We start from the raw sequence: 21,248 nt of genomic DNA on the forward strand, positions 1-21,248 counted from the left end.
GTAATAGAACTCTTGAGCGAGTAGGGAGAAAATACAGATAAAGATTTATTCCCTTCCACTTACAGAGAATAAAAATCTACAGATCACATCCATATCAGGTAAATACAGACTAAGCATATTTAAATGCAAGTTCACCACAAAAGGAGACAGCTCTGTCTCCCGAATGTCTTCAGGTTGTCAATACTCAAGCTATCACCTCTCATCAATGTCTACTTGGGCTTCATCAGGGGACGACTCATCCCACAGGAGTATATTTTCTAGACAATATTTATCTACTTCTTTAATCACTACTATTTTTTGGCCATAATGCCACATCCCTGCTCCTTTTGTAGCCTTCACAGGACATGATCTAGCCTTCTCTGACTTCCTCAGGACCACCGTCATGAACACATAGTTCTGTACCACACTATATGCCACCAGTACCTCAGGGCCTGTTGAGGAGCTGCCTGCCCCTAAGCAAATGGCCCCAGAAGCTCTGCTGGCTGCTCTTGTGACGTCTTCCTATATCTTTTCAATTTCCTTCCCTAGCAGACTGTAAACTGACAGTTCTTGTTCTCTCAATATGTGTGTATGCCCTTTAACAGTCCTCGGCACATGCAATATCTCTTCTTATCTCCAGTTCCATGTATCCAAATGCCTCATACATATTAGGCACACCAAGAAGTCCTACTACATCAAACTCACCCTCCATCTTGAGCAGACTCCCTCCTGGACTCACTATTTGTGTTAATGTCCTCCTATTCTCCTATTCCATCAGGATTGAAACTTACACGTCATTTTCCTTCTCTATGGTCCCGAAATCCAAATTTGCTAAGTAGGGATAGTGAGAAGTTGGGGCACTAAAAAAGTATAAACTTTTTGAAATACCACATGTGGAGAAAGTAATAAGAAATCAAACATACAAACAGACATTTTTCCAAAGAAGATATACAGATGGACAACAGGCACACGCAAAGATGTTCAACGTCACTAATTTATTAGGGAAATGCAAATCAAAACTACAATGAGATATCACCTCACATCCATCAGGATGGCTATAATTAACAGGATGAGAAACAATAAGTGTTGCACAGGATGTGGAGAAAAGGGAACCCTCATACACTGCTGATGAGAATGCAAACTGCTGCAGCCACTATGGAAAACAGTATGGAGATTTCTCAAAAATTGAAAGTAGAAATACCGTATGACCCAGCCAGCTGTCTCACTACTGGGTATTTATCCAAAGAACATGAAATCAACAGTACAAAGAGATCTATGCACTATGTTCACTGCAGCATTATTCACAGTAGCCAAGTCGTGGAAGCAACCCAAGTGCCCATCAACTGATGAATGGATGAAGAAGATGTGATATATATATATACAATGGAATACTACTCAGCCATAAAAGAGACAAAATTGTCCCATTTGGAACAACATGGATGGACCTTGAGGGTATTATGTTAAGTGAAATAAGCCAGAAAGAGAAAGACAAACACCATATGATTTCTCTCATATGTGGAAGATAAACAAACACATGGATAAAGAGAACAGATTAGTGGTTACCAGAGAGGAAGAGGTGGGGGGGGGGGGGGGGGGGGGGGGGTGAAAGGGGTAAAGAGGCATGTATGTATGGTGATTGATAAAAACCAGATTATTGGTGGTGAGCATGATGCAGTCTATACAGAAACTGATACATAATAATGTACACCTGAAATTACACAGTGGAAAAAAAAAAAGAAATCAAACAGAATACCACAGGAGAGGTCCCCCAAAACTGGCAAGGTGTGAACTGAATCTGTTTGACCAACGCAGTGTTCTTAGAATTTTAAAATTTGTTTCCAGCATTTAAAATCAGAATATTTCATATGAAAATCCAGATTTCCAATATCTCTCAAAAAAAGAACACTCTTGCATGATGCTGAGCAGCATTTGCATTTCTTATCTGGAGCATGCACTCTCAGTTCACCTGCCTTTCCTTGTGTCTCACTGACTCTGAGCCTAAGTGCCAAGCTCCATTTATCATCATCAAGTATGACGCTTGTTATTTTTCTTATAGCAGAGAGAAGTGAAGGATTTCTTGTACCCATGCCTCTACTCCAAGTGGAAAACTAAGAGGATCACTTGCTTCAACAAAGAATTTTCTTATATCAAGCCCACTTCATTCATCTCCCTGGCCTTTTATGCAAGGTCACATTGTGCCTTTCATAAGTCCAAGGCACTTTTGCCTTCATGGGCCCCTTCCTCCATAAAAATATTTTAAATTATATTTAATGACTACACTGGTATAAAGGCAAATATATTAATATTAAATACTTTCTTTACCCTGAAGTTTCTTTTTCTTATTTAAAAAAAATCTAAACATTTTCATGAGCCACTAAAAGTACCATGGCACTAGGCACTGTGACCACCATGCCTAACAGATAAGTCCGCCCTGCCCCCATGGATATTTGAGGTTTTCTGGGAAATTTTTAAATCCCCAATTCACCTGTAAGAGTGTGGGACACACAGTCCATTGCTACAGGTGAACTCATTTTCAGAGCAAGACCTCCTGGTGCAATTCTGATGCTCATCATAGCCGTCAGCACAATCTGCGTCGCCATCACAGACCCAAGATTGGGGTATGCACCTCCTGGATGGAGGTGTGCTATGTACACAGTGAAACTGAGAGCCGGAGCAGCTGCGATTCTCTGAAAGCAAAGCACACAAGAATCAGAAACATGAGAGCTCATTCTACAGTCAAATTCATTCTGAACCATTATTTCTCTTGCTTTATGCTACTTAACAAAATGAGGGGAAAACAGGTAGACAAATTATGTTGCTATGGTAACAATAGATCATAATAAAAACACCAAAATTCCATTTCAACTGCTTTAGACCTTAGATTTTTTTTCAAAAGGAAGAGATAAGCATTTTTGTTCACAAAGTGTAATCACACAATGTAAGATAGGCATTTTTATGCCAGTTCTACAGATGAGAAAATTGAAGCTCAAAATGGTTAACTAGACAGCTCAAAGTCATAGAAATTTCTAAAGAGCTAGGGCTTCAAATCTAGGGTTTTTTTCCTCCAAATTTAGTGCTTTTTCAACTACATCATAGCTATCACTTCAAGTAGAATTAGGGTATACAAGAGTTGTCAGAAACCATGACACTGTTAGGAAAGAGATGAGATGCTAATACATAACCATTAATGCCCGCAGAATAACAGAACAGACGTATTATTCAATCTCACTGTGAGTGTATGGGAGACAAAAGGAGGGAGGTCCTGGCAAGGGCCGGTGGGAGAAAGTACATGCTACAGTTCATGTTTGTGCAGCTGCCAACAACCCGTTTTAAGGAATAGAGTATGTGTGGAGCTATGGCCCATCACCAAAGTTGTAGATATATGAGATTAGATCAAATGCAAACATCAGGGAGCCATTGTTTTTTACTGTTCCACCATGGAAAGACGCTTCTAAGTCACCTTAGCTAAGAGTTCCATGCTCTGTTGGTCTGTTTGTTCCATAATCCAATGAAAAGGCATAACCCTCCTCTCACCCCCTCCCCCAAATAAGGGGCCTAAAGTATTAGATGAAACTATGGGCACAGTTAATTACTACTCTGTTAAAGCTGCTATTAAGAGTGGCCAACTGAGATCTCGTCGTCTGCTCAGGAAAAGTAGAACATTATTTCCATTAGCTAAATGCAAGAGAAAAAGAATAAACATTAAAATCATTTCTTATCATTTTAAAGCATTTAAGCAAATGATAGCAAACAATTCCAGAGTGGAAAAATCAAGGTAGCATTCTATCCGTGTGCATTCAATTAAAGAGGAATCTGCCTGACAATCATACTCTCCAAAGGCAGAAAAGTAAATCGACTGAGTTTCCCCGGAATGTGACTCTGCTGAGGAATTAACTGGTTTCACTCACCACACTGGTGCCTTTCATCTTCATCACTCATGTCCCCACAGTCATTATCACCATCACAGATCCATTCTCTTTGGATGCACCTCCCACTGTCACACTTGAACTCATCGCTTAAGCATGTTGGTTCATCGTGCACTGAAAAAAAATTCAAAGCACTCTTGGTGAAGAGTGGTTTGCAGTCCAGAAATCTTGAGAGAGGCCTGCCATAGCCTGGGCTGTCTAGAAGACTGATTCAAATTCTTCAATCATATCCCTACATGTCCCTATTCAACTAAGCAAGTTTTCATAGGCCCACAAACCCAGGGACTCCTCAAAATTAGCCTAGGGGGAAGAGAAAATTTAACTATTAAAAATACAGCACAATGATATCAGTAAGGAGAAGCAGTACCTCTCATAAGCTGGTAAGAAAAGAGTATATATTGATACAGCCTTTTGAAGAGACATAGCCCCTTTGACACAGCAACACCATTTCTAGAAATCTAGTTCACAAGAATCTTCCCACATGTGCACAAAGAGTTTGTAAAAGGATGTTCATCCCTGTGTTATTTTGCGTAGTGAAACAACGGAAACAATCTAAATGTCCATCAGTTAGGAAAGGGATAAAAACACATGGAACATCCACACTTTAGAGTAATATTCAGTAATATTCAAAGGAATGAGGTAGATCTGTATTTGCTAACATGCTGACACGACATTGTTAAGCTAAAAAAGAAGGGGGGTGGAGGGCAAATTGCAGGAAAAAAATATATATAGTAAGGTGTTTTAAAATCTACGTATCAGGATGTATAGATAAAGGTAAGAAGAATTCAAACCCATCCTTAATAGTGATTATCTCTGGGGAAGAGGAGATTGGAGAAAGGGCGAAGAAATAGGAATTATGCTTTTTTGTATATGTCTCATTATTTCTTTAAAACAATACATCTGCATATTAAGAGAATGTATTCATATGTAGATTCTGTTTGTTTTTATTTAAATATGTCAGGCAGTTGGAACTAATTGCTCTCACTATGACTTTGGTTCCCATGGAAATCTTCATATTTTTAAAATTATGTAAAATAATGTGCATGGATATAGATTACAATTTGCAAAGGTAAATAGCAGCCTTCAAATACAAACAAGCACAACTGCCTCCAGGAACTGGAGGGTCCCGGGAAGTTTTTAGGAAACTCGGATGGCCATGGGACCTTACTTCATAAGCTGGCACACAGACACAACAAGAAGAGGATGTGTGTCCATAATATGCCCCTCTTCCCCATGTCTATGATGATTCCAATCACTTTTGGATCCTCCTACAGTGTTATCAGTTTGAATTCAGCCAAATTCAGAAATTCCAATTCAGAGTCAGTTAAAATTGAGTTCTACAAGCCAGGTACAGTATTAGGTGCATCACCAACATAATCTCATTTTATCAGCATCAATCAGCAACCTCCCTATCCTGGTCAGCAACCCACACAGTGCCCTGCACTAAGAGGTTCTTAATGAATGTCTGCTGAGTTGTTTCAGCATCTCAGCTGAAAGAAGGAGCAGGGAGAGGAAACACGCAGCAGCCATGACCCTAGTCTGTATTTGAAGTAGTTGGAAGAGGCTGTCTAGTTGCATCATAATGCTTTTCACGCTTGCTTACTCTCTTACCACAAGTGGAAGGTTCATCAGAGCCATCAGAACAATCTCTTTCTTGATCACAATACCAATGGATAGGAATACAGCGCCCAGAAGTGCACTGGAACTCAGTGCTGCTGCACGTCTGAGAGGCTGGAGGAGAGAAAGAACAAAAGCCATGAGCAAAGCACAAGCTGCTTCCCATCAGTATTAACAATCTGCCTATCTCTCTGAACTATGTAATAGTTGCCAAGAAAGAAAGACTGAGCCTGGGACATGGGCTTATGTACAAGCTTTCCATAAGAGTATGGTAGAGAAAGAAGGCAGGCGATTCTGCTCTAGTTTTCCAGAAGTTTTTTCTAGATTCCAGAAATCCAAAAATAAATTCTATTTGTTAGAAATGCCAAAGAAACATTTTTTGATGCATAAAATCACAAATTATGTGAAAGAAGACTTGGTTCTATGTTTTCTGCTATAACACAAAATTAAACAAATTCCATTGAAATAATAATTAAAAGCAAAAACAACAATATGGTCTGAGTTCACCCTATATACAACCTTTTAGCCATGCTAGACCATAATTCTAGAGAGTTAGCAAAGTTCTGCTCTTATTTGTCCTTGTAATATATATGGGATCTTTATTTGAGTAAATGACTCTGCCTACATGTGAACATTGATTCTTTTCTCACATAACCTTAAGAAGCTCTGGTCAGATGTGTTTTCTAAATTGTTATGTGGGTACAAACCAGAATCAAGTCTCTTAATTCTTCTGGTCTGCTAGGATCCCTTGCTTTGGCCCATGATATCTGACGACTTACCAGGGAAAATCTGGTAAGGAAGCAGAGGTGCCTGAAAGGTTCGCACTAGTTCCAATCTGCCTGTCCCTATCTAATGGCTGTGTCCTGAATTCTGCTTCCTCTTGTTGCTGTTATTTCAACCAACTCCTGCTCTTGGACTGTAGCCTCACCTGGTGACAATTACTAAACTCTTAAATTACGCATCTATTTACACTAACAGTCTGAAAGTTATCAAGCTTAAGAAAGGCCTTTTAATTTCAATTATAAATACAGGAAATAGTTTGATTGAACCAAATTGATAAATATGAAATAAAAGTTTCTGAAATTCAAACAGACTGAAAAGATACACAAATTCTTTCAGTTACTAATGGCTACCATAACCCTACTAAGAGTAAATATAAGGGCTTAATGTGCAAATTCTGCCTGGAGTTCCTGAAGACAAAAGGCCTTCAACTCTGAGAGAAATGGCTCTGCCATTGTAGAAGGTTAGGTATCAGAGCTAGTCTCTGGAAGAAATATTTGGATTCGGACATCCAGCCAAGGAACAGAGAAAAGAGGCTTCTTATGCCCCTTCAACCACATCCTAAATTAATGGCCTTCTCCATTTACTTACAAGGTCAACTTGAGATGACGAACTGAAATTAGCCCAAACACCCAGGCTGTATATCTTTGTATTAGCTCAAGACATGCAACCCTGGAACCACAGAAAGAGAGGTAGGTTTATCTTACCACAGAAAATGGGACTTTCATCACTCATATCTCCACAGTCATTGTCTCCATCACACAAGTAAAGACGGGGAATACAAATATTTGTAGTCTGACATTTTATGTATCCAGGACGGCAAGTGCGATCAGCTTGAAAAAGACAACCAGAAAAACATTGGGAACATATCCACCACATATATATCATAAAGAATGTCCATGCTAACAGATCTATTGCAGAACACAAACCACCAGAAGGAAGGCATTTTCAAAGCTATCACAGAAGCATGATCCATGACACTTATGTTACACCATAGATTCTATAGTAAAGAGATATTTCCAGCTAATACTGGGGGATGAAGGAGGGGAGTGAGGTTACTTTACGTTTAAATCACCTGTTTTCATTATTTAATAGTATCGACAAGAGTCCGACTCTTGGTTAAATAATCTATGACATATCCACACAATGGAGTAATATGTAGCTGTAAAAAGTAATGAAGAAGATCCCTATATGTTGATAAGGAAGAATGGTATGATCTCCAAGATATATTGTTAACAGCAGGAAAGCAAGATTCAAAACAGTAGGCTATCTTATGTGTAAGAAAAATGATGATATGAGTGTGTGTGTGTAGCAAGAGAGATGCTTATATCAAAAACAACAACTACAATGAAAAGATAAACTACTGAAAATTGTCACCCCTATGGGTAGATTCAGAATAGTATGGACAGAGCAGGGTGGAAAGGACAAGGATGAAAGACTTCTGTGACTGTACCTTGTTGCATAATTTTGACTATGGAACCATGTACATTATTTCATAGAAATAAAAACGGAAAAAGGAAAGTCATTCTAAAATTTGGAAATAGTAACAAATAAAGGTAACAGTAAATCAAGTTGATAACATAACCATACAGAGAAAAAAATTCAAATAATTCTAAAAACCAGTATTTTGACTGCCTATTCTTAGCAGGACATAATCCAAGAACAAGAAGGACCTAAAATCTTAAATTACATTTAGTAGATTTATCCAGGGTAATACTATTCGTGTGGTTATTTTGAAATTATTATGGGCATTGTGAATTCACTGTAGAATAAAGCCAATAAGTAAATATGTCAACATCATTAAAAACCAAGATTTTAAGTATAACAGAAGAGACATGATTATAAAATCTAAGAAGCAAAAAACCTGTCATCTTAAATTAAAATGGGAAATACGACGTAATTTTTTTTTCCTTAAAAATTGTATTTCCTAGGTCTATCCACTAAAAAGGCCTAGAAGCAACAAAAACCATGTAGGAATGGGCACCCCAATACTGTGGTAATTTCTAAATATCACAAAAGGAATGAGGTTTTCTTGGATAAGTGGCTAATTCCAGGCCTGAGACAGGAAATATGCAAGTCTGCACTATGGAAGACTAACCAGGGCCATGTTAGAATAACAGAAGAGCCAACTTAGCAGGGCAGCCACTGACCTAAGATAGGACAATTGAACACAAAAAAGAATAAATGACTTCACTGCATTAAAACACATCACAGGTAAAAATCCATGGGTTTAATACAATAGTAAAAACAAAACAAAAACTTAGTGCTCATTGGTCACCAACGCATTACTCTGAAAACTGACAAAGGGAAAGTATCAAGCATTTATCCTGTAGAATTGTATTTCAGTGTAACAAATAATTGATAAGGAAAATTTCTTCTTTATGGAACCTCAGCTAATAAATGTGGAAGGAATAATAGAATTTTAAAATGCCTATTTTGTATCCCTTAAAGAAATAATGGATTTATGAAACAACCATCCATGGATGCAAAAACCATTACATTAAAGGTTGGTGGGTACCTCCTAAGAGAAGATTCAGGCTAACCTCTAAATGCAGTGATTAATTTCATCGTCACTTCAAGTGGAACAAACAAGCATAAGGTGCCTCATGCGCGATGTAACAAGAAACACACAGCTCCACCTATACTGTGCTCTCACCCAAAGAACTGAACCTAATGTAATCAAAACTCTACATCCAAATTCCAGTTAATAGGAAATAAGAGGGATAAAATAACAAATCAAATGGCTCAACTATGCAATTAGTCAAATCCAGAATGTGGGACATTCCACAGGACAAATCAATGGCATTAAAAATAAATAGTGAGGGGGCCGGCCCAGTGGCACAGCAGTTAAGTGTGCACGTTCCACTTTGGTGGCCCGGGGTGCTTGCCAACTAGGATCCCGGGTGTGGACATGGCACCACTCAGCAAGCCATGCTGTAGTAGGCATCCTACATATAAAGTAGAGGAAGATGGGCACAGATGTTAGCTCAGGGCCAGTCTTCCTCAGCAAAAAGAGGAGGATTGACAGCAGATGTTAGCTCAGGGCTGATCTTCCTCAAAATAAATAAATAAATTAGTGAGGGGCCAGCCCAGTGGCACAGCAGTTAAGTGCGCACATTCCACTTCGGCAGCCCAGGGTTCACTGGTTCAGATCCCAGGTACGGACACTGCACCACTCAGCAAGCCATGCTGTGGCAGGCATCCCACGTATAAAGTAGAGGAAGATAGGCATGGATGTCAGCTCAGGGGAAGTCTTCCTCAACAAAAAGAGAAGGATTGGCAGCAGATGTTAGCTCAGGGCTGATCTTCCTCAAATAAATAAATAAATAAATAAATAGTGAGGGGGGCCAGCCCTGAGGCTTAGTGGTTAAGTTCAGTGTGCTCCACTTTGGCAGCCCAGGTTCAGTTCCCAGGTGCAGATCTATACCACTTGGTGGTGGCCATGCTGTGGTGGTGACCTACATACAAAATAAAGGAAAATTAGCACATATGTTAACTCAGGGTGAATTTTCCTCAACCGAAAGAGGAAGATTGGCAACAGATATTACCTCAGGGCGAATCTGCCTCAGGAAGAAAAAAAAAGTGAACACTGTTGTGGCATCAAAAAGGTTACAGAGTTTTAACTCAATCACAAAACATCAAACAACCCAATCAAAAAATGGGCTTGAGACATGAACAGACATTTCTCCAAAGAAGATATACTGATGGCCAATAGGCACATGAAAAGATGCTCATCATCGCTGATCATCAGGGAAATGCAAATCAAAACTACACTAAGATATCACCTTACACCCGTTAGAATGACAAAAATATCTAAAACTAATAGCAACAAATGTTGGAGAGGTTGCGGAGAAAAAGGAACCCTCATACACTGCTGGTGGGAATGCAAACTGGTGCAGCCACTATGGAAAACAGTATGGAGATTCCTCAAAAAACTAAAAATAGAACTACCATACAATCCAGCCATCCCACTACTGGGTATTTATCCAAAGAGCCTGAAGTCAGCAATCCCAAAAGTCCTGTGCACCCCAATGTTTATTGCAGCACTGTTTACAATAGCCAAGACGTGGAAGCAACCTAAGTGCCCATCAACAGATGAATGGATAAAGAAGATGTGGTGCATATATACAATGGAATACTACTCAGCTGCAAAACAGAACAAAATCATTCCATTTGCAATAACATGGATGGACCTTGAGAGAATTATGTTAAGTGAAATAAGCCAGCGAGAGAAAGATAATCTGTGTATGACTCCACTCATATGAGGAATTTAAAACTATGGACCAAGAACAGTTTAGTGGATACCAGGGGAAAGGTGGGGTGGGGGGTGGGCACAAAGGGTGAAGTGGTGCACCTACAACATGACTGACAAACATTAATGTACAATTGAAATTTCACAAGATTGTAACCTATCAATAACTCAATTAAAAAAAGAAAAAAAAAAAAAAGGTTACAGAGTTTTAACAACCAAAATCAGTGTATAGACCTTGTCTGAATCCTAATTTGAACAGGCAACTGTAAAAAGACATTTTGGGGATAAGTGAGAAAATTTGAATAGGGACTGAGTAGTCAAGGATATCAAATATGTATTGTTGATTTTGCTAGACATTATAATGACATGGTCGTTGTTTTTCAAAATGTATTTATTGGTGATATGCATGTCTGGGAGTTGCTTTAAAATCCTCAGAAAAAAAATTGAGGGAAATGGGTGAAACAGATTGACCACTTGTTGATAAATGTTGAGGCTGGGTGATGGATATAGTAAACTATTCTTTCTACTTTGGTGTATGTTTGAAATTTTCCATAAGAAGTACTTCTTTTAAAAAGCATACCTAAATAAATATTGTGTATAACTCTACCTACAAAAGTGGCAGAGCAGGTAGATACATCCAAACTGAAAATATATTTGTACTTACGTTCTGCCCTTTTGTTTTCCCAAGATGCTAAAGCGCAAATGCCAGAAATTTTGGAAAAACAAATTAACTACAGGGCAATTTACCAGAAAAACTAAAGAGACAAATCTTTTCAGTCAACATTGTACTGTATAGCTTTTTGCACAACAAAGATTAACCACAACACATCTATGCAATAATTTTTGTCTGCAACTATTGTTAGAGCTTTAAAACAATCGAAAATTTTGTCAAATGAATTTTTAGTCTGGCAGATATATAAACCAAGGATAAAATATTTAAGGTTAAAATAGTCAATGGTTGTATGCATCCATAAATTTAGGTAAATAATTCAAATATTAGGTACAGTTGTTTTTAAAAATCATTTAGTAGAATGTATTAAAACAAAATTTATGTTTTAGATGAATACTTAGTTCTTTTTTCAGAAAGCCTTTCTTTCACATAAAAATTTCATCTCCCACGGTCTAAGACTTCCGACCCCAAAGCACAACAAATACTTAAGGTGAACTTACGGCAGTTTTTCTCGTCTGAGGTATCATTATCGTGGCAGTTGTTTATGCCATTGCAGACAAACTGAAGAGGTATGCACCTTCTGTTACTGCAAGTAAATTCCGTGGTGGCGTTACAGTCCCTGAACAGGCACCCTGCCTCATCACTGTTGTCACCACAGTCATTGTAGTGATCACAGCGATAATGATATCGGACACATCGCCCATTGTCACAGGTGAAGGCTGTCAGAGGGCAGGTGTGAAACGCTAAGAAGAGGAAAAAACATTGAAGAAACCTCTTGACTAAAGGATCACTCTAATTGCTAAAAAGATACAATCAAATAAAGTAGACACTTTGAGTTTACCTTCCAAGGCAAAAACAGCTGCAAAACGGACTGCTTGCAAAGTGAGACAACACTAAATTAGTTAGATTAAGCAAATATGTTGGATGCTTTTTTTGCAAATGAAGCATTTTAAGCAAATGAAAATGTCACTCCACTTCTCTATCATCTCAACCTAAAAGTTTACCTCAATCACAGAAAAGCATGAAAATATAATTTATTTGGGAAAAATAAAACTCTTAGCCCCTACACACTCTACTAGAAAAAGGTAACTAACCTCAGAACTTCCTGAGAAATGTCAGTATTTTACTCATCCTATTCAGATGGAAGCTGAATATTCGGAGAGATTTCAATAAAATTATTGAATTAATGATCCTTGAGCTATGAAGATTAATAAAATGCTAACAATCACTGATTGCAACCCCTAGCTCCATGCTAAGTCATACTTAGCATCACCAAGTGCCATGCTGTGTTTTTTATGTATTGTTTTCTCTTACTCCTCACAAGAATCCTAGTAATAGCTCCATTTTACATATGAGGTGTTTGAGGCTCAGAGAAGTTAAGTAACTTTCCCAGAGCTATACAGATTGTAAATACCATAGCCAGGATTTGAATCCAGCACTTTTACTCTTAACCACTACAGAAGGGCTTCCTAATAAAGTATCATATGCTACTCCACAGCATATACATCAGCTTATATGTGATTTAACAGAAACGCAGTCTGGATTCTCAGAGTAAATGTTCTTCAGTTCTAACAAGATGCTTAGGAACAAATTTCAAACTTATTCATACACAGCAGGATTCTGTACCAAATACTTGGCATAAAGACATTGTTAGCTCCTAACAGAAAGCTCCAAGAGTCCAACTCACCACAGACACTTTCCAGCTCATCACTGCCATCACCACAGTCATTGTCGTTGTCACATTTCCACTGCTCTGAGATGCAGTGCCCGTTGAGGCAGGTGAACTTGGAACTATCGCACCGTGTACCATTGTCCACGATGCAGTGCTTATTGTCGTTGGCCAGATACCACCGGCCCTCATGTGGACACTGGCACTCAGCACCATTTGGACCTGAAGAAGGGTAGGTCCAGAAAAAGGAAAAGATTTGTGGAGTGAACACTTTCTCCTCTAAAATAGCACTGGCAACAGCTCTGTATTAAATGTGCCATAAGACAAGCCATAGAAACTCTTCCCATCAACCTTTCAACTATATTCTGAGTCATTTTTCCATCAAAAAGAATAACCACCAATTTCTAATAAATGTGTCTAATTCACCCTAATCTTTAAACAACCGCCTCTCATCTACACGGAAACAATAGCCATGATTCTCCCTTCTCAGCAAAATCTGCAAAGCAATGATATCATATCAAAAGGCATATCTTCCTATGAACTTGTTGTTCTCTATAAAACGCACTATGAAGCACATACTACATTCTAAAATATCATCAGAAATCTTTCAAGCTATAAATTGTACTTTCCAAGTGGAAGAATGAGATCCTTTTATAAGGAAGGTAAGCTCATTGACGGAATTTGTATTCAAGTCGTAAAGTGCGGTAGACAAACCCTCAACTTTCTTTCTACCTCCATCAAGCTTGAATTAAAAACGCCTTCATAAAAGGGCTCCATGTTGGACAGGAAATAAACCTGTCAAAGTCTTTCTCTCACTAGACAAACCCCCAAATCTATTTTATGAATTACTCTGAAATCAAGGAGAATTTGGATTCTTTTTTCTCCTGTTAGAGCTGAATATTCCTTCACCTTTTCCTAGCAGTTGTCACCATTATTGCTACTCTGCACGATTGTATCTTCATGGGCAATGCCTTACCTGGTGCACAAATATGGCTGCAGCCCCCATTAAACTCATCACAAGGATTACTGCACTGCCGTTGCTGGTCCTTCACAACAACACGAATACCCTCAGGCTCGAAGCTAAAACGTGTAGTCATTGCCATCTGACCTGACCCATCATATTTGTTAGCTCGGTAAACTTTTTTTGCAGAGAAGTCAGTCCAGTAAATATACTGGCCATAGAGAGTCAAGCCAAAAGGATGAAAGGTTGCGCTGACAATGACCTCACGTTCCAAGCCCGTTAGAGTGCTGCGTTCAATCTTCAGCCTAAAATGAAGTTAAAAAAAAAATTGCTGGAATCCAGAAAGATTAAGTTCCTCAACTGGCAGCCCAATGCCTGGGCCTAACCATTGCTTTACATAAGCCCCCAATTTTCTTTTCAAGTGGAGCATATGACAGCAAAAACCAATATCTGGTTGGTGTAGTCACTGCAATAAACTCTTCTATTGATCCAGTCAAAGGCAATGCCATCAACAGCCCCTATATCTGGACATATGCCAACAAACACACATACAAAGCTGTTAGAGTTTCAATATGCATTTTAGAACCACTGGTGATGGGAGGTCTAACTTTGCTTATCAAACAATGGCCTATATAAATCATAGATTTCCAAATAGTAATATAGCCTATGAGTAATCCTACAAAAGAAACCAGGCTATCATTAGAAACAGGAGAGGGGCTGGCCCAGTGGCGCAGCGGTTAACTTTGCATGTTCCACTTCAGCGGCCCAGGGTTCGCCAGTTTGGATCCCAGGTGAGGACACAGCACTGCTTGGCAAGCCACGCTGTGGTAGGTGTCCCACATATAAAAAAAGTAGAGGAAGATAGGCACAGATGTTAGCTCAGGGCCAGTCTTCCTCAGCAAAAAAAGGATGACTGACAGCAGATGTTAGCTCAGGGCTAATCTTCCTCAAAAAAAAAAAGAAAGAAAGAAACAGGAGAATATTATGAAATAATACATACAATGCATAGAACTCGGTCTTTAGAAAATGGTAGTTACTCAACAAAATATGAATTACTTTTCCCTTCCCATTCCCTTCATGACTTTTTTGGTTAGTAATTTACCAAGTACCTTGAGAAATTTACCTAAAATGATCCAAATTTAGACACAAAACATCATCACTTTGTTTCAAATGAGAAAATAAAGAAAAGATGAGCTTCTTGGGTGCTCAGTGTCACAAGACCAAAATCATAAGATAATAAGCAAGAAAAGTTAAGATTCCTGACATGTAGACACCAGCCATAGCAAACAAAATCATTTCATCTCTTCAACTATTCCATTAGGATGATTGGAATGCGAGTAATTTCAGGGGTACTTGAATTAATATAAAACTAGAGTTGACAAAAATTTATAAGGAAAACATTATGAAATTGGCTGAGACCAAGCTGGCAGGAGAAAAAAGAATCTTTTTGAGAAGATGACCAAAAGTCAAAGACTAAAAGAAAATGTTTTTACAAGACACTGAATGCTTAAGTCCAGAGAAACCTTAACATCAGTGTACATTTAAAAGTCATTCACATTTTATGGTAGTTACATAGGGCCCACGGATTATAAATTGAATGATTATATTTGTAATTATAGTTGACATTAATTTATGTAGTAAAGCGTATTTAGATGCCGTTTAGTTTACAATTATTCAATTTCATGTTATAGATCAATTTTCACAGGTACATTCACCAAGCTAGAATATAGTTCCCAAAACTGTGATTCTACATTGTGGCCACATCTATTTAGCATATTATATTTTTATGGCATTATGCAAATCCTTCTTTTTTGGAAGTGGGAAGAACTCTTCAACACCCACACGAATAACCAAAGACACATACAGACTGGCATCCGCCCAGTAGAGAAGGTCTTCCTCAGTGTCCAGAGCGAGTCCATTGGGCCAGACCAGGCTGCTGTTCACAATAGGTACCCGGAAGTTTCCTCCCAGTGTGGCTCTCTCAATTTTGGCATTAGTATCCCAGTCAGTCCAGTACATGTACCTAGTTATCCAAAAGGAGTCATAATTAATTCAGCACAAGGAACTTCATAATCCTTTTTACTTAAAGAAGAATGGCAGCATTCTTTAACTGCAAATTGACATTAACATGGCAGATGAAAGCCTACTCCATTCCTACCCACACAACTTGCCCATAAGGGATGTACTGAGTCAGAGCATTGATTCCCTAGTATGCTGCCAACCTTTCTAGCACCAACGGGAGTTCCTTCCCAGGTAAAGTCATTCATGCTCTTTCACCTTGAATCTGTAGCTACAGTGTTACAAGTGCATAAAACGTTGGCTCTCTATGAACATAAAATAATTTCCGGCCCCACTCCCTCCAGAAATAAGCAGACAGAAATATGATGAAAAGACCATTGCATACCCACGGCAAGGGTCTAACACAATTGCTCCTGGCTTTGAAACATGGGCTATCACCGTGCGCTTAGACCCATCCTCGGCCACAGAGTTAATTGTCTGGTTGGTGTAGTCACTGTAATAAATTCTTCTATTGATCCAGTCAAAGGCAATGCCATCAGCAGCCCCTATATCTGGACATATATCAACAAACACACATACAAAGGTGTTAGAGTCTCAATATGCATTTCAGAACCACTGGTTATCCACATGTGTTGATCCCTTTGTGTCTATTTCCAAGATAAACTGCACCTGGAGTGCACTTACCTGAAACAATGACAGTGGGAGAAACAATTCCTGAATTCAGGTTGACATAGGAAATCTGACTATGTCTAGGTGATAAGGAATGTGTGAAGTAGATTCTGTTATGTATGCTGTCATAATCCAGGTCCACAGCAATTCCTTCCACACTTATTGCTTGGAAAGGTGGGTTATGGTTTTCAGGGTCCAAGTATAAGCTTCTCAAGGAATCATCCATGGCAAACACAAGGAAATGTTCTGTTGGAATGGCACAGCTCTTGCCATCACTTTCCAGGGTCCCAAAGGCACAGCCACATTTTGGGGTGTGCAATTCAGGCAAAGCAAAGCAGAGATGGGAGCATCCACCATTATTTTCCAAGCAAGGGTTGTTGTTGACTGCTTCTGGTGACCGGGGCTGGACTCGCTTGTCAAAGATGGTCACATCTCTTAGCCAATTGATATTGTCCCTTATCACTGTTGGTAGCTCTGTGTTATCTGGTTCCTTGCTAGCTTTGAAGATTTTTTTTAAATTCCTGTCTACCCATATGATAGAATCTTCAAAAACAGTGATGGCATAAGGAGTTGGGTAACGACTACCATAACGAATTACTTCAGATTCCTCTCCCTCAATATTGATCCTTGCAATCATATCTAAAGAATCATCAACCCAATAAATGTAGCCATTGTTATGGTCTACTGCCAAGCCCCGTGGTGTGACAATGCCCTCTGACACAAGCACAGTTCGATTGGTACAGTCAAGAAAAGAACGTTCAATCTTTGGGTTTTGTCCATAGTCAGCCCAGAATAGGTATCTGTTCTTGGGGTCTACAACAATATCCCTGGGCATATCCACTATGACTTTAAGGAGAACACGGCGGTAGGTGGTATTGATCCGCAGAACTTCTATCAGCGTTTCAGACAAAAAAGCATTGGTGAAATAAAGATTTCCTGCAGGAAAATGAAAGAGCATGCTGATGAGTGGAAAACCAAGAAGAAAAGAGAGGATGCCTTTTCAAATTCATAACAAAATATGTAAAGGTGGAAGTTTGGGTCAGTATATGTTGTCTTTTCCAAGATGATAAACAAATGTCTCAGTTTGACTTATAAAAATATATATTTACTCTTAGGAACCAAAGAAATTGTTTCTTCAAATTTAAAGACAATATGCCTTTCTTCAGTCTCTAAGCAGATTAGAATTCATAGCAAACATTTTACTGAAAGGTCTATTTTCCAGAATGTCCTTCCTCTCCTACCTGAATGTTTACCATCTAAATCTTCAAAAGACTCTAAATACACATTATCATGACATAACTTCTACTCCAACATGAGGAAAGGAGCAAAGAGGGAGAACTAGCAGCATCTCAGGTTATCGACATCATCAAATGCTCCTTGTGATTAGTATTAACGTGAGGTCCTTCCCTAGTCTTTCTAATTAGTGTAGAGGTTTTCATCCCATGAACATTGTAAAGCCACTGAAACAAAAGTCCATTTGCCTTCGGGCATTAAAGAACAATGTAAACACTAGAATAAAAAGACCACAGTGCGAGGAAAAAATATTGAAAGGAGAATGATCCCGTATTGATTCCATGTAGTCGAAAATCTGCTGTCAAACTATCAATACTGCTATCAAGGTACATCTGTTTTGTTCCTATATCTAACTCAAAACTGCCTTAGAGAAATCAGGTCAACATGCAGTATGTTACTGATCTCTTTTCATTACCTATCTCTAATTGCAACATATGTATATTCCAATCCTACAATCCAGGATTGGCAAACTTTTTCCATAAAGGGCCAGATAGTAAATATTTTAGGCTTTGTAGAGCATACGGTTTCTTTCACAAGTACTCAACTCTGCCATTGTAACATGAAAACAATCATAGACAATACACAAACAAACGGGCATAGCTATGCGCCAGTAGTACTTTACTCACAAAAACAGACAGTAGGCTGCATTTGACCTAGGTCATAGACTGCTGACCCTGCTTTACCTACACCCTCAGAAATAATGTAGTAAATTTGTTAACGGGGATGGGATTTAGGGACCCAGTTAAAGCCTTATCTAACTATACTACCATACATACTATTTGCAATAAAATCTTATTATAGTACCGAGACTTTCATAATATAATTTAATATTTATATAATATTTACAAGTGATATCTACTTACCAAACTTGATAACACACAATGAAACCTATTTTTATATAATGGGATTATATTCTGAACTTTATAATATATTTAATACATTTGTTTCTCAGCATATCATCAAAAATGAGTGGTAATTCAAAATTAAGTGTGTGAATCAATATAACTAAATTAATGTAATATTGGATCAGGTCAAGCATTTCGATATAACTACAATAGAGAAAGTACCTAATGCTCAAAAGTGATTTAGACATTAACAAGAGGAAGCAATTAAGAATTTGGCAACTAAAATTGCTGAGCTTGAAAATAAATGATTATCGCTTCATGGTTTACATTATACTTTAATATCTCTTTCTCTTTGAAAATTTAGACATTTCCAATTTAGAAATTAGGTGCTAATCTAAGTGTGAAAAAGAACAACTCCATATAATTTAATGTTTCTAGTCATTTTGCCTACAGTTGTATGTTAATAATGGAAGAAAATAAGATAATCTATTATAAATCTGTCAACTGAAAATTTTATCATTAACTTAATAGACATATAGCTTAGTCTAAAAGCACAATTCAATTTATCTTAAATCTCAATATCTGTCTAGAAAAACAGATCTGTAGCATATATAATGTTATGCTAAACCTTCTGGCATAAAATAAGATGATAGAGATGCAAACAAGAAAAAGCTTTTCAGTAAAATCACTCTATAGCTCACTTACCTGCCACCCAGTCCAGGGCAATACCCCGCACTCCATTTTCTCCTATCCCATGTGTAACGATGTTCATAAAAGCAGACCCATCTGGTTTGATTCTACGGATGGCATTATAATCTGCCACAGAGCTGCTAAAATCACACCAATAAATAAAACCAGAAGATACATCAACATCCACATGCAGTGCATTTCGTCCTGAAACATTTAAGAAAGGATCATTAAACAATGCTCTAGATGGAACTAGAACTTTTAAATGTCTGCCCTTCCTCTCAAACCTTCATTCTCAACCCCCTGCTCTGACCATGACTTCACTACAAAATAAAAATACTTGTTTCCCAGTTGCAACGAAAACACCTGCCCAGGAGAAATGGTTGATTATAGGTTTGGGGAGGGAAGATATGAGGTGAGCCTGGAACCTTTTATTATACCAAAAAGCAAGAAAGCATTCAAACACTAACAGGATCGTGTCAAAAGAATAAAGGCAGCCATTTCAAAAAGTTCTTTCTGACCAAAATGGGTCAACCGGATTACCAAAAGAGTAATTATGGTAAATGGTTACAACACATTGAATTAAAAAATAAAAACTTGAGTTCATGTGATAATAAATTATTTTTAAAGATAAACTTGGAAAGAGAGACAGCTCTCCTTTATAGAAGAATATTATCAATAAATGTAGAAGGAATGATAGAAGAAAATCACCATATTGCCAATCCCCGATTAAACAATCATTTCAGACAAGGATCATCACTGGCTGCTCAAACCAATGGGTAAAAGGTATTTGGGGAACAAGATATTCACAGGGGGCCAAAGTGTGACCCCAAAGATTTCATACAAATTACAAAAAGAAAAATATACTGTTAAAAAGCAGAGATTTCACGGTGACCACCTTAACCAAGTGATCAAACTTAAACATCACTAAGACAGGGACGAGCTGACATTATGTCCTTCCTAATGAGATTCTGCATCAAGGACACAGCTTCATCCATGAAGTATTCTTGCCAAGTATGTTCAACCCCAATCCAACCAAACAGTTAGACCTAACTTTTATTTTATGGGAAATTCAGGGTATAAACGGAATGACAGGTTAAATGACACCATAAGGAAATAATCAGACAAATCCTCAATGTGAGATTCTGAAAGACCACAGTTGTGTCTCTTCAAAAATCAATATCATAACAAAAAACTGGGGCAACTACTACAGATTAAAAGAAACTAAAGAGACATTCCAAATACAATGCATGAATCTTGATTAGATCTTGAACAGAACAAAACAATAGCTATAAAAAATATCCTGAGGCCAAGTGGAGAAATATGAATATATGTATTAGATGATAATGCCCTTAGGAGCTGCACGCTAAAGTATATAGGGGTGAAGTGTCATGATATCTGCAATATATTTTCAAAAAGTTCATTAAAAATGTATGTATATATATATGTATGTATATACACACAAATACACTCCGAGAGATTGAGAGCTCAGATGTAGCAAAATGTTAAAAATTGTTGAATCTAGGTGAAAGGTGTAAGGATGTTCCCTGTACCTTTCTTTGACCTTTTCTGCATTCAAAATTTTCCACATGAAAGCATGGGAGAAAAAAATTATTGACTTTATAATATCTTTACAAGATGGTGGCTTAGATCTTTCACTTTTTAAGATCAGAGATGACAAAGACAATTCATGAGTACATGTGAATATGGTCATCAAGGAGGAGGGTGTGCGGTGCCAGAAGCACGCTGACTCCTTTCACCATATGCAGCCCTGTCTCTTCCAACCATCTCTCCCACTCCTTCATTCCCTTCATCCTTTTTTCTTCCTTTTATTTCTGTCATCAACCTATGATACACTCCTTGTGATGCTAGTAAATGCTT

General features: G+C 38.1%; 1 protein-coding gene across 3 annotated transcripts in view; it reads right to left on the reverse strand.

Annotated features, from left to right (window-relative positions):
- Positions 1-21,248, reverse strand: part of LRP2 (LDL receptor related protein 2) — a 198,564-nt gene that overhangs the window by 56,245 nt on the left and 121,071 nt on the right. For all 3 annotated transcript variants that reach the window (XM_046659444.1, XM_046659443.1, XM_046659445.1), the window contains 11 exons: positions 19,386-19,574; positions 16,558-17,478; positions 16,259-16,424; positions 15,719-15,877; positions 13,870-14,159; positions 12,912-13,115; positions 11,725-11,967; positions 7,010-7,135; positions 5,517-5,636; positions 3,888-4,019; positions 2,465-2,666 (listed from right to left, as the gene is read on the reverse strand). In XM_046659444.1, the coding sequence (XP_046515400.1) occupies positions 2,465-2,666; positions 3,888-4,019; positions 5,517-5,636; positions 7,010-7,135; positions 11,725-11,967; positions 12,912-13,115; positions 13,870-14,159; positions 15,719-15,877; positions 16,259-16,424; positions 16,558-17,478; positions 19,386-19,574 (2,752 nt within the window). The remainder of the gene's footprint in view (positions 1-2,464; positions 2,667-3,887; positions 4,020-5,516; positions 5,637-7,009; positions 7,136-11,724; positions 11,968-12,911; positions 13,116-13,869; positions 14,160-15,718; positions 15,878-16,258; positions 16,425-16,557; positions 17,479-19,385; positions 19,575-21,248) is intronic.

Source organism: Equus quagga, chromosome 4 (genome assembly GCF_021613505.1).
Source record: "Equus quagga isolate Etosha38 chromosome 4, UCLA_HA_Equagga_1.0, whole genome shotgun sequence".
Lineage (NCBI taxonomy): Eukaryota > Metazoa > Chordata > Mammalia > Perissodactyla > Equidae > Equus > Equus quagga.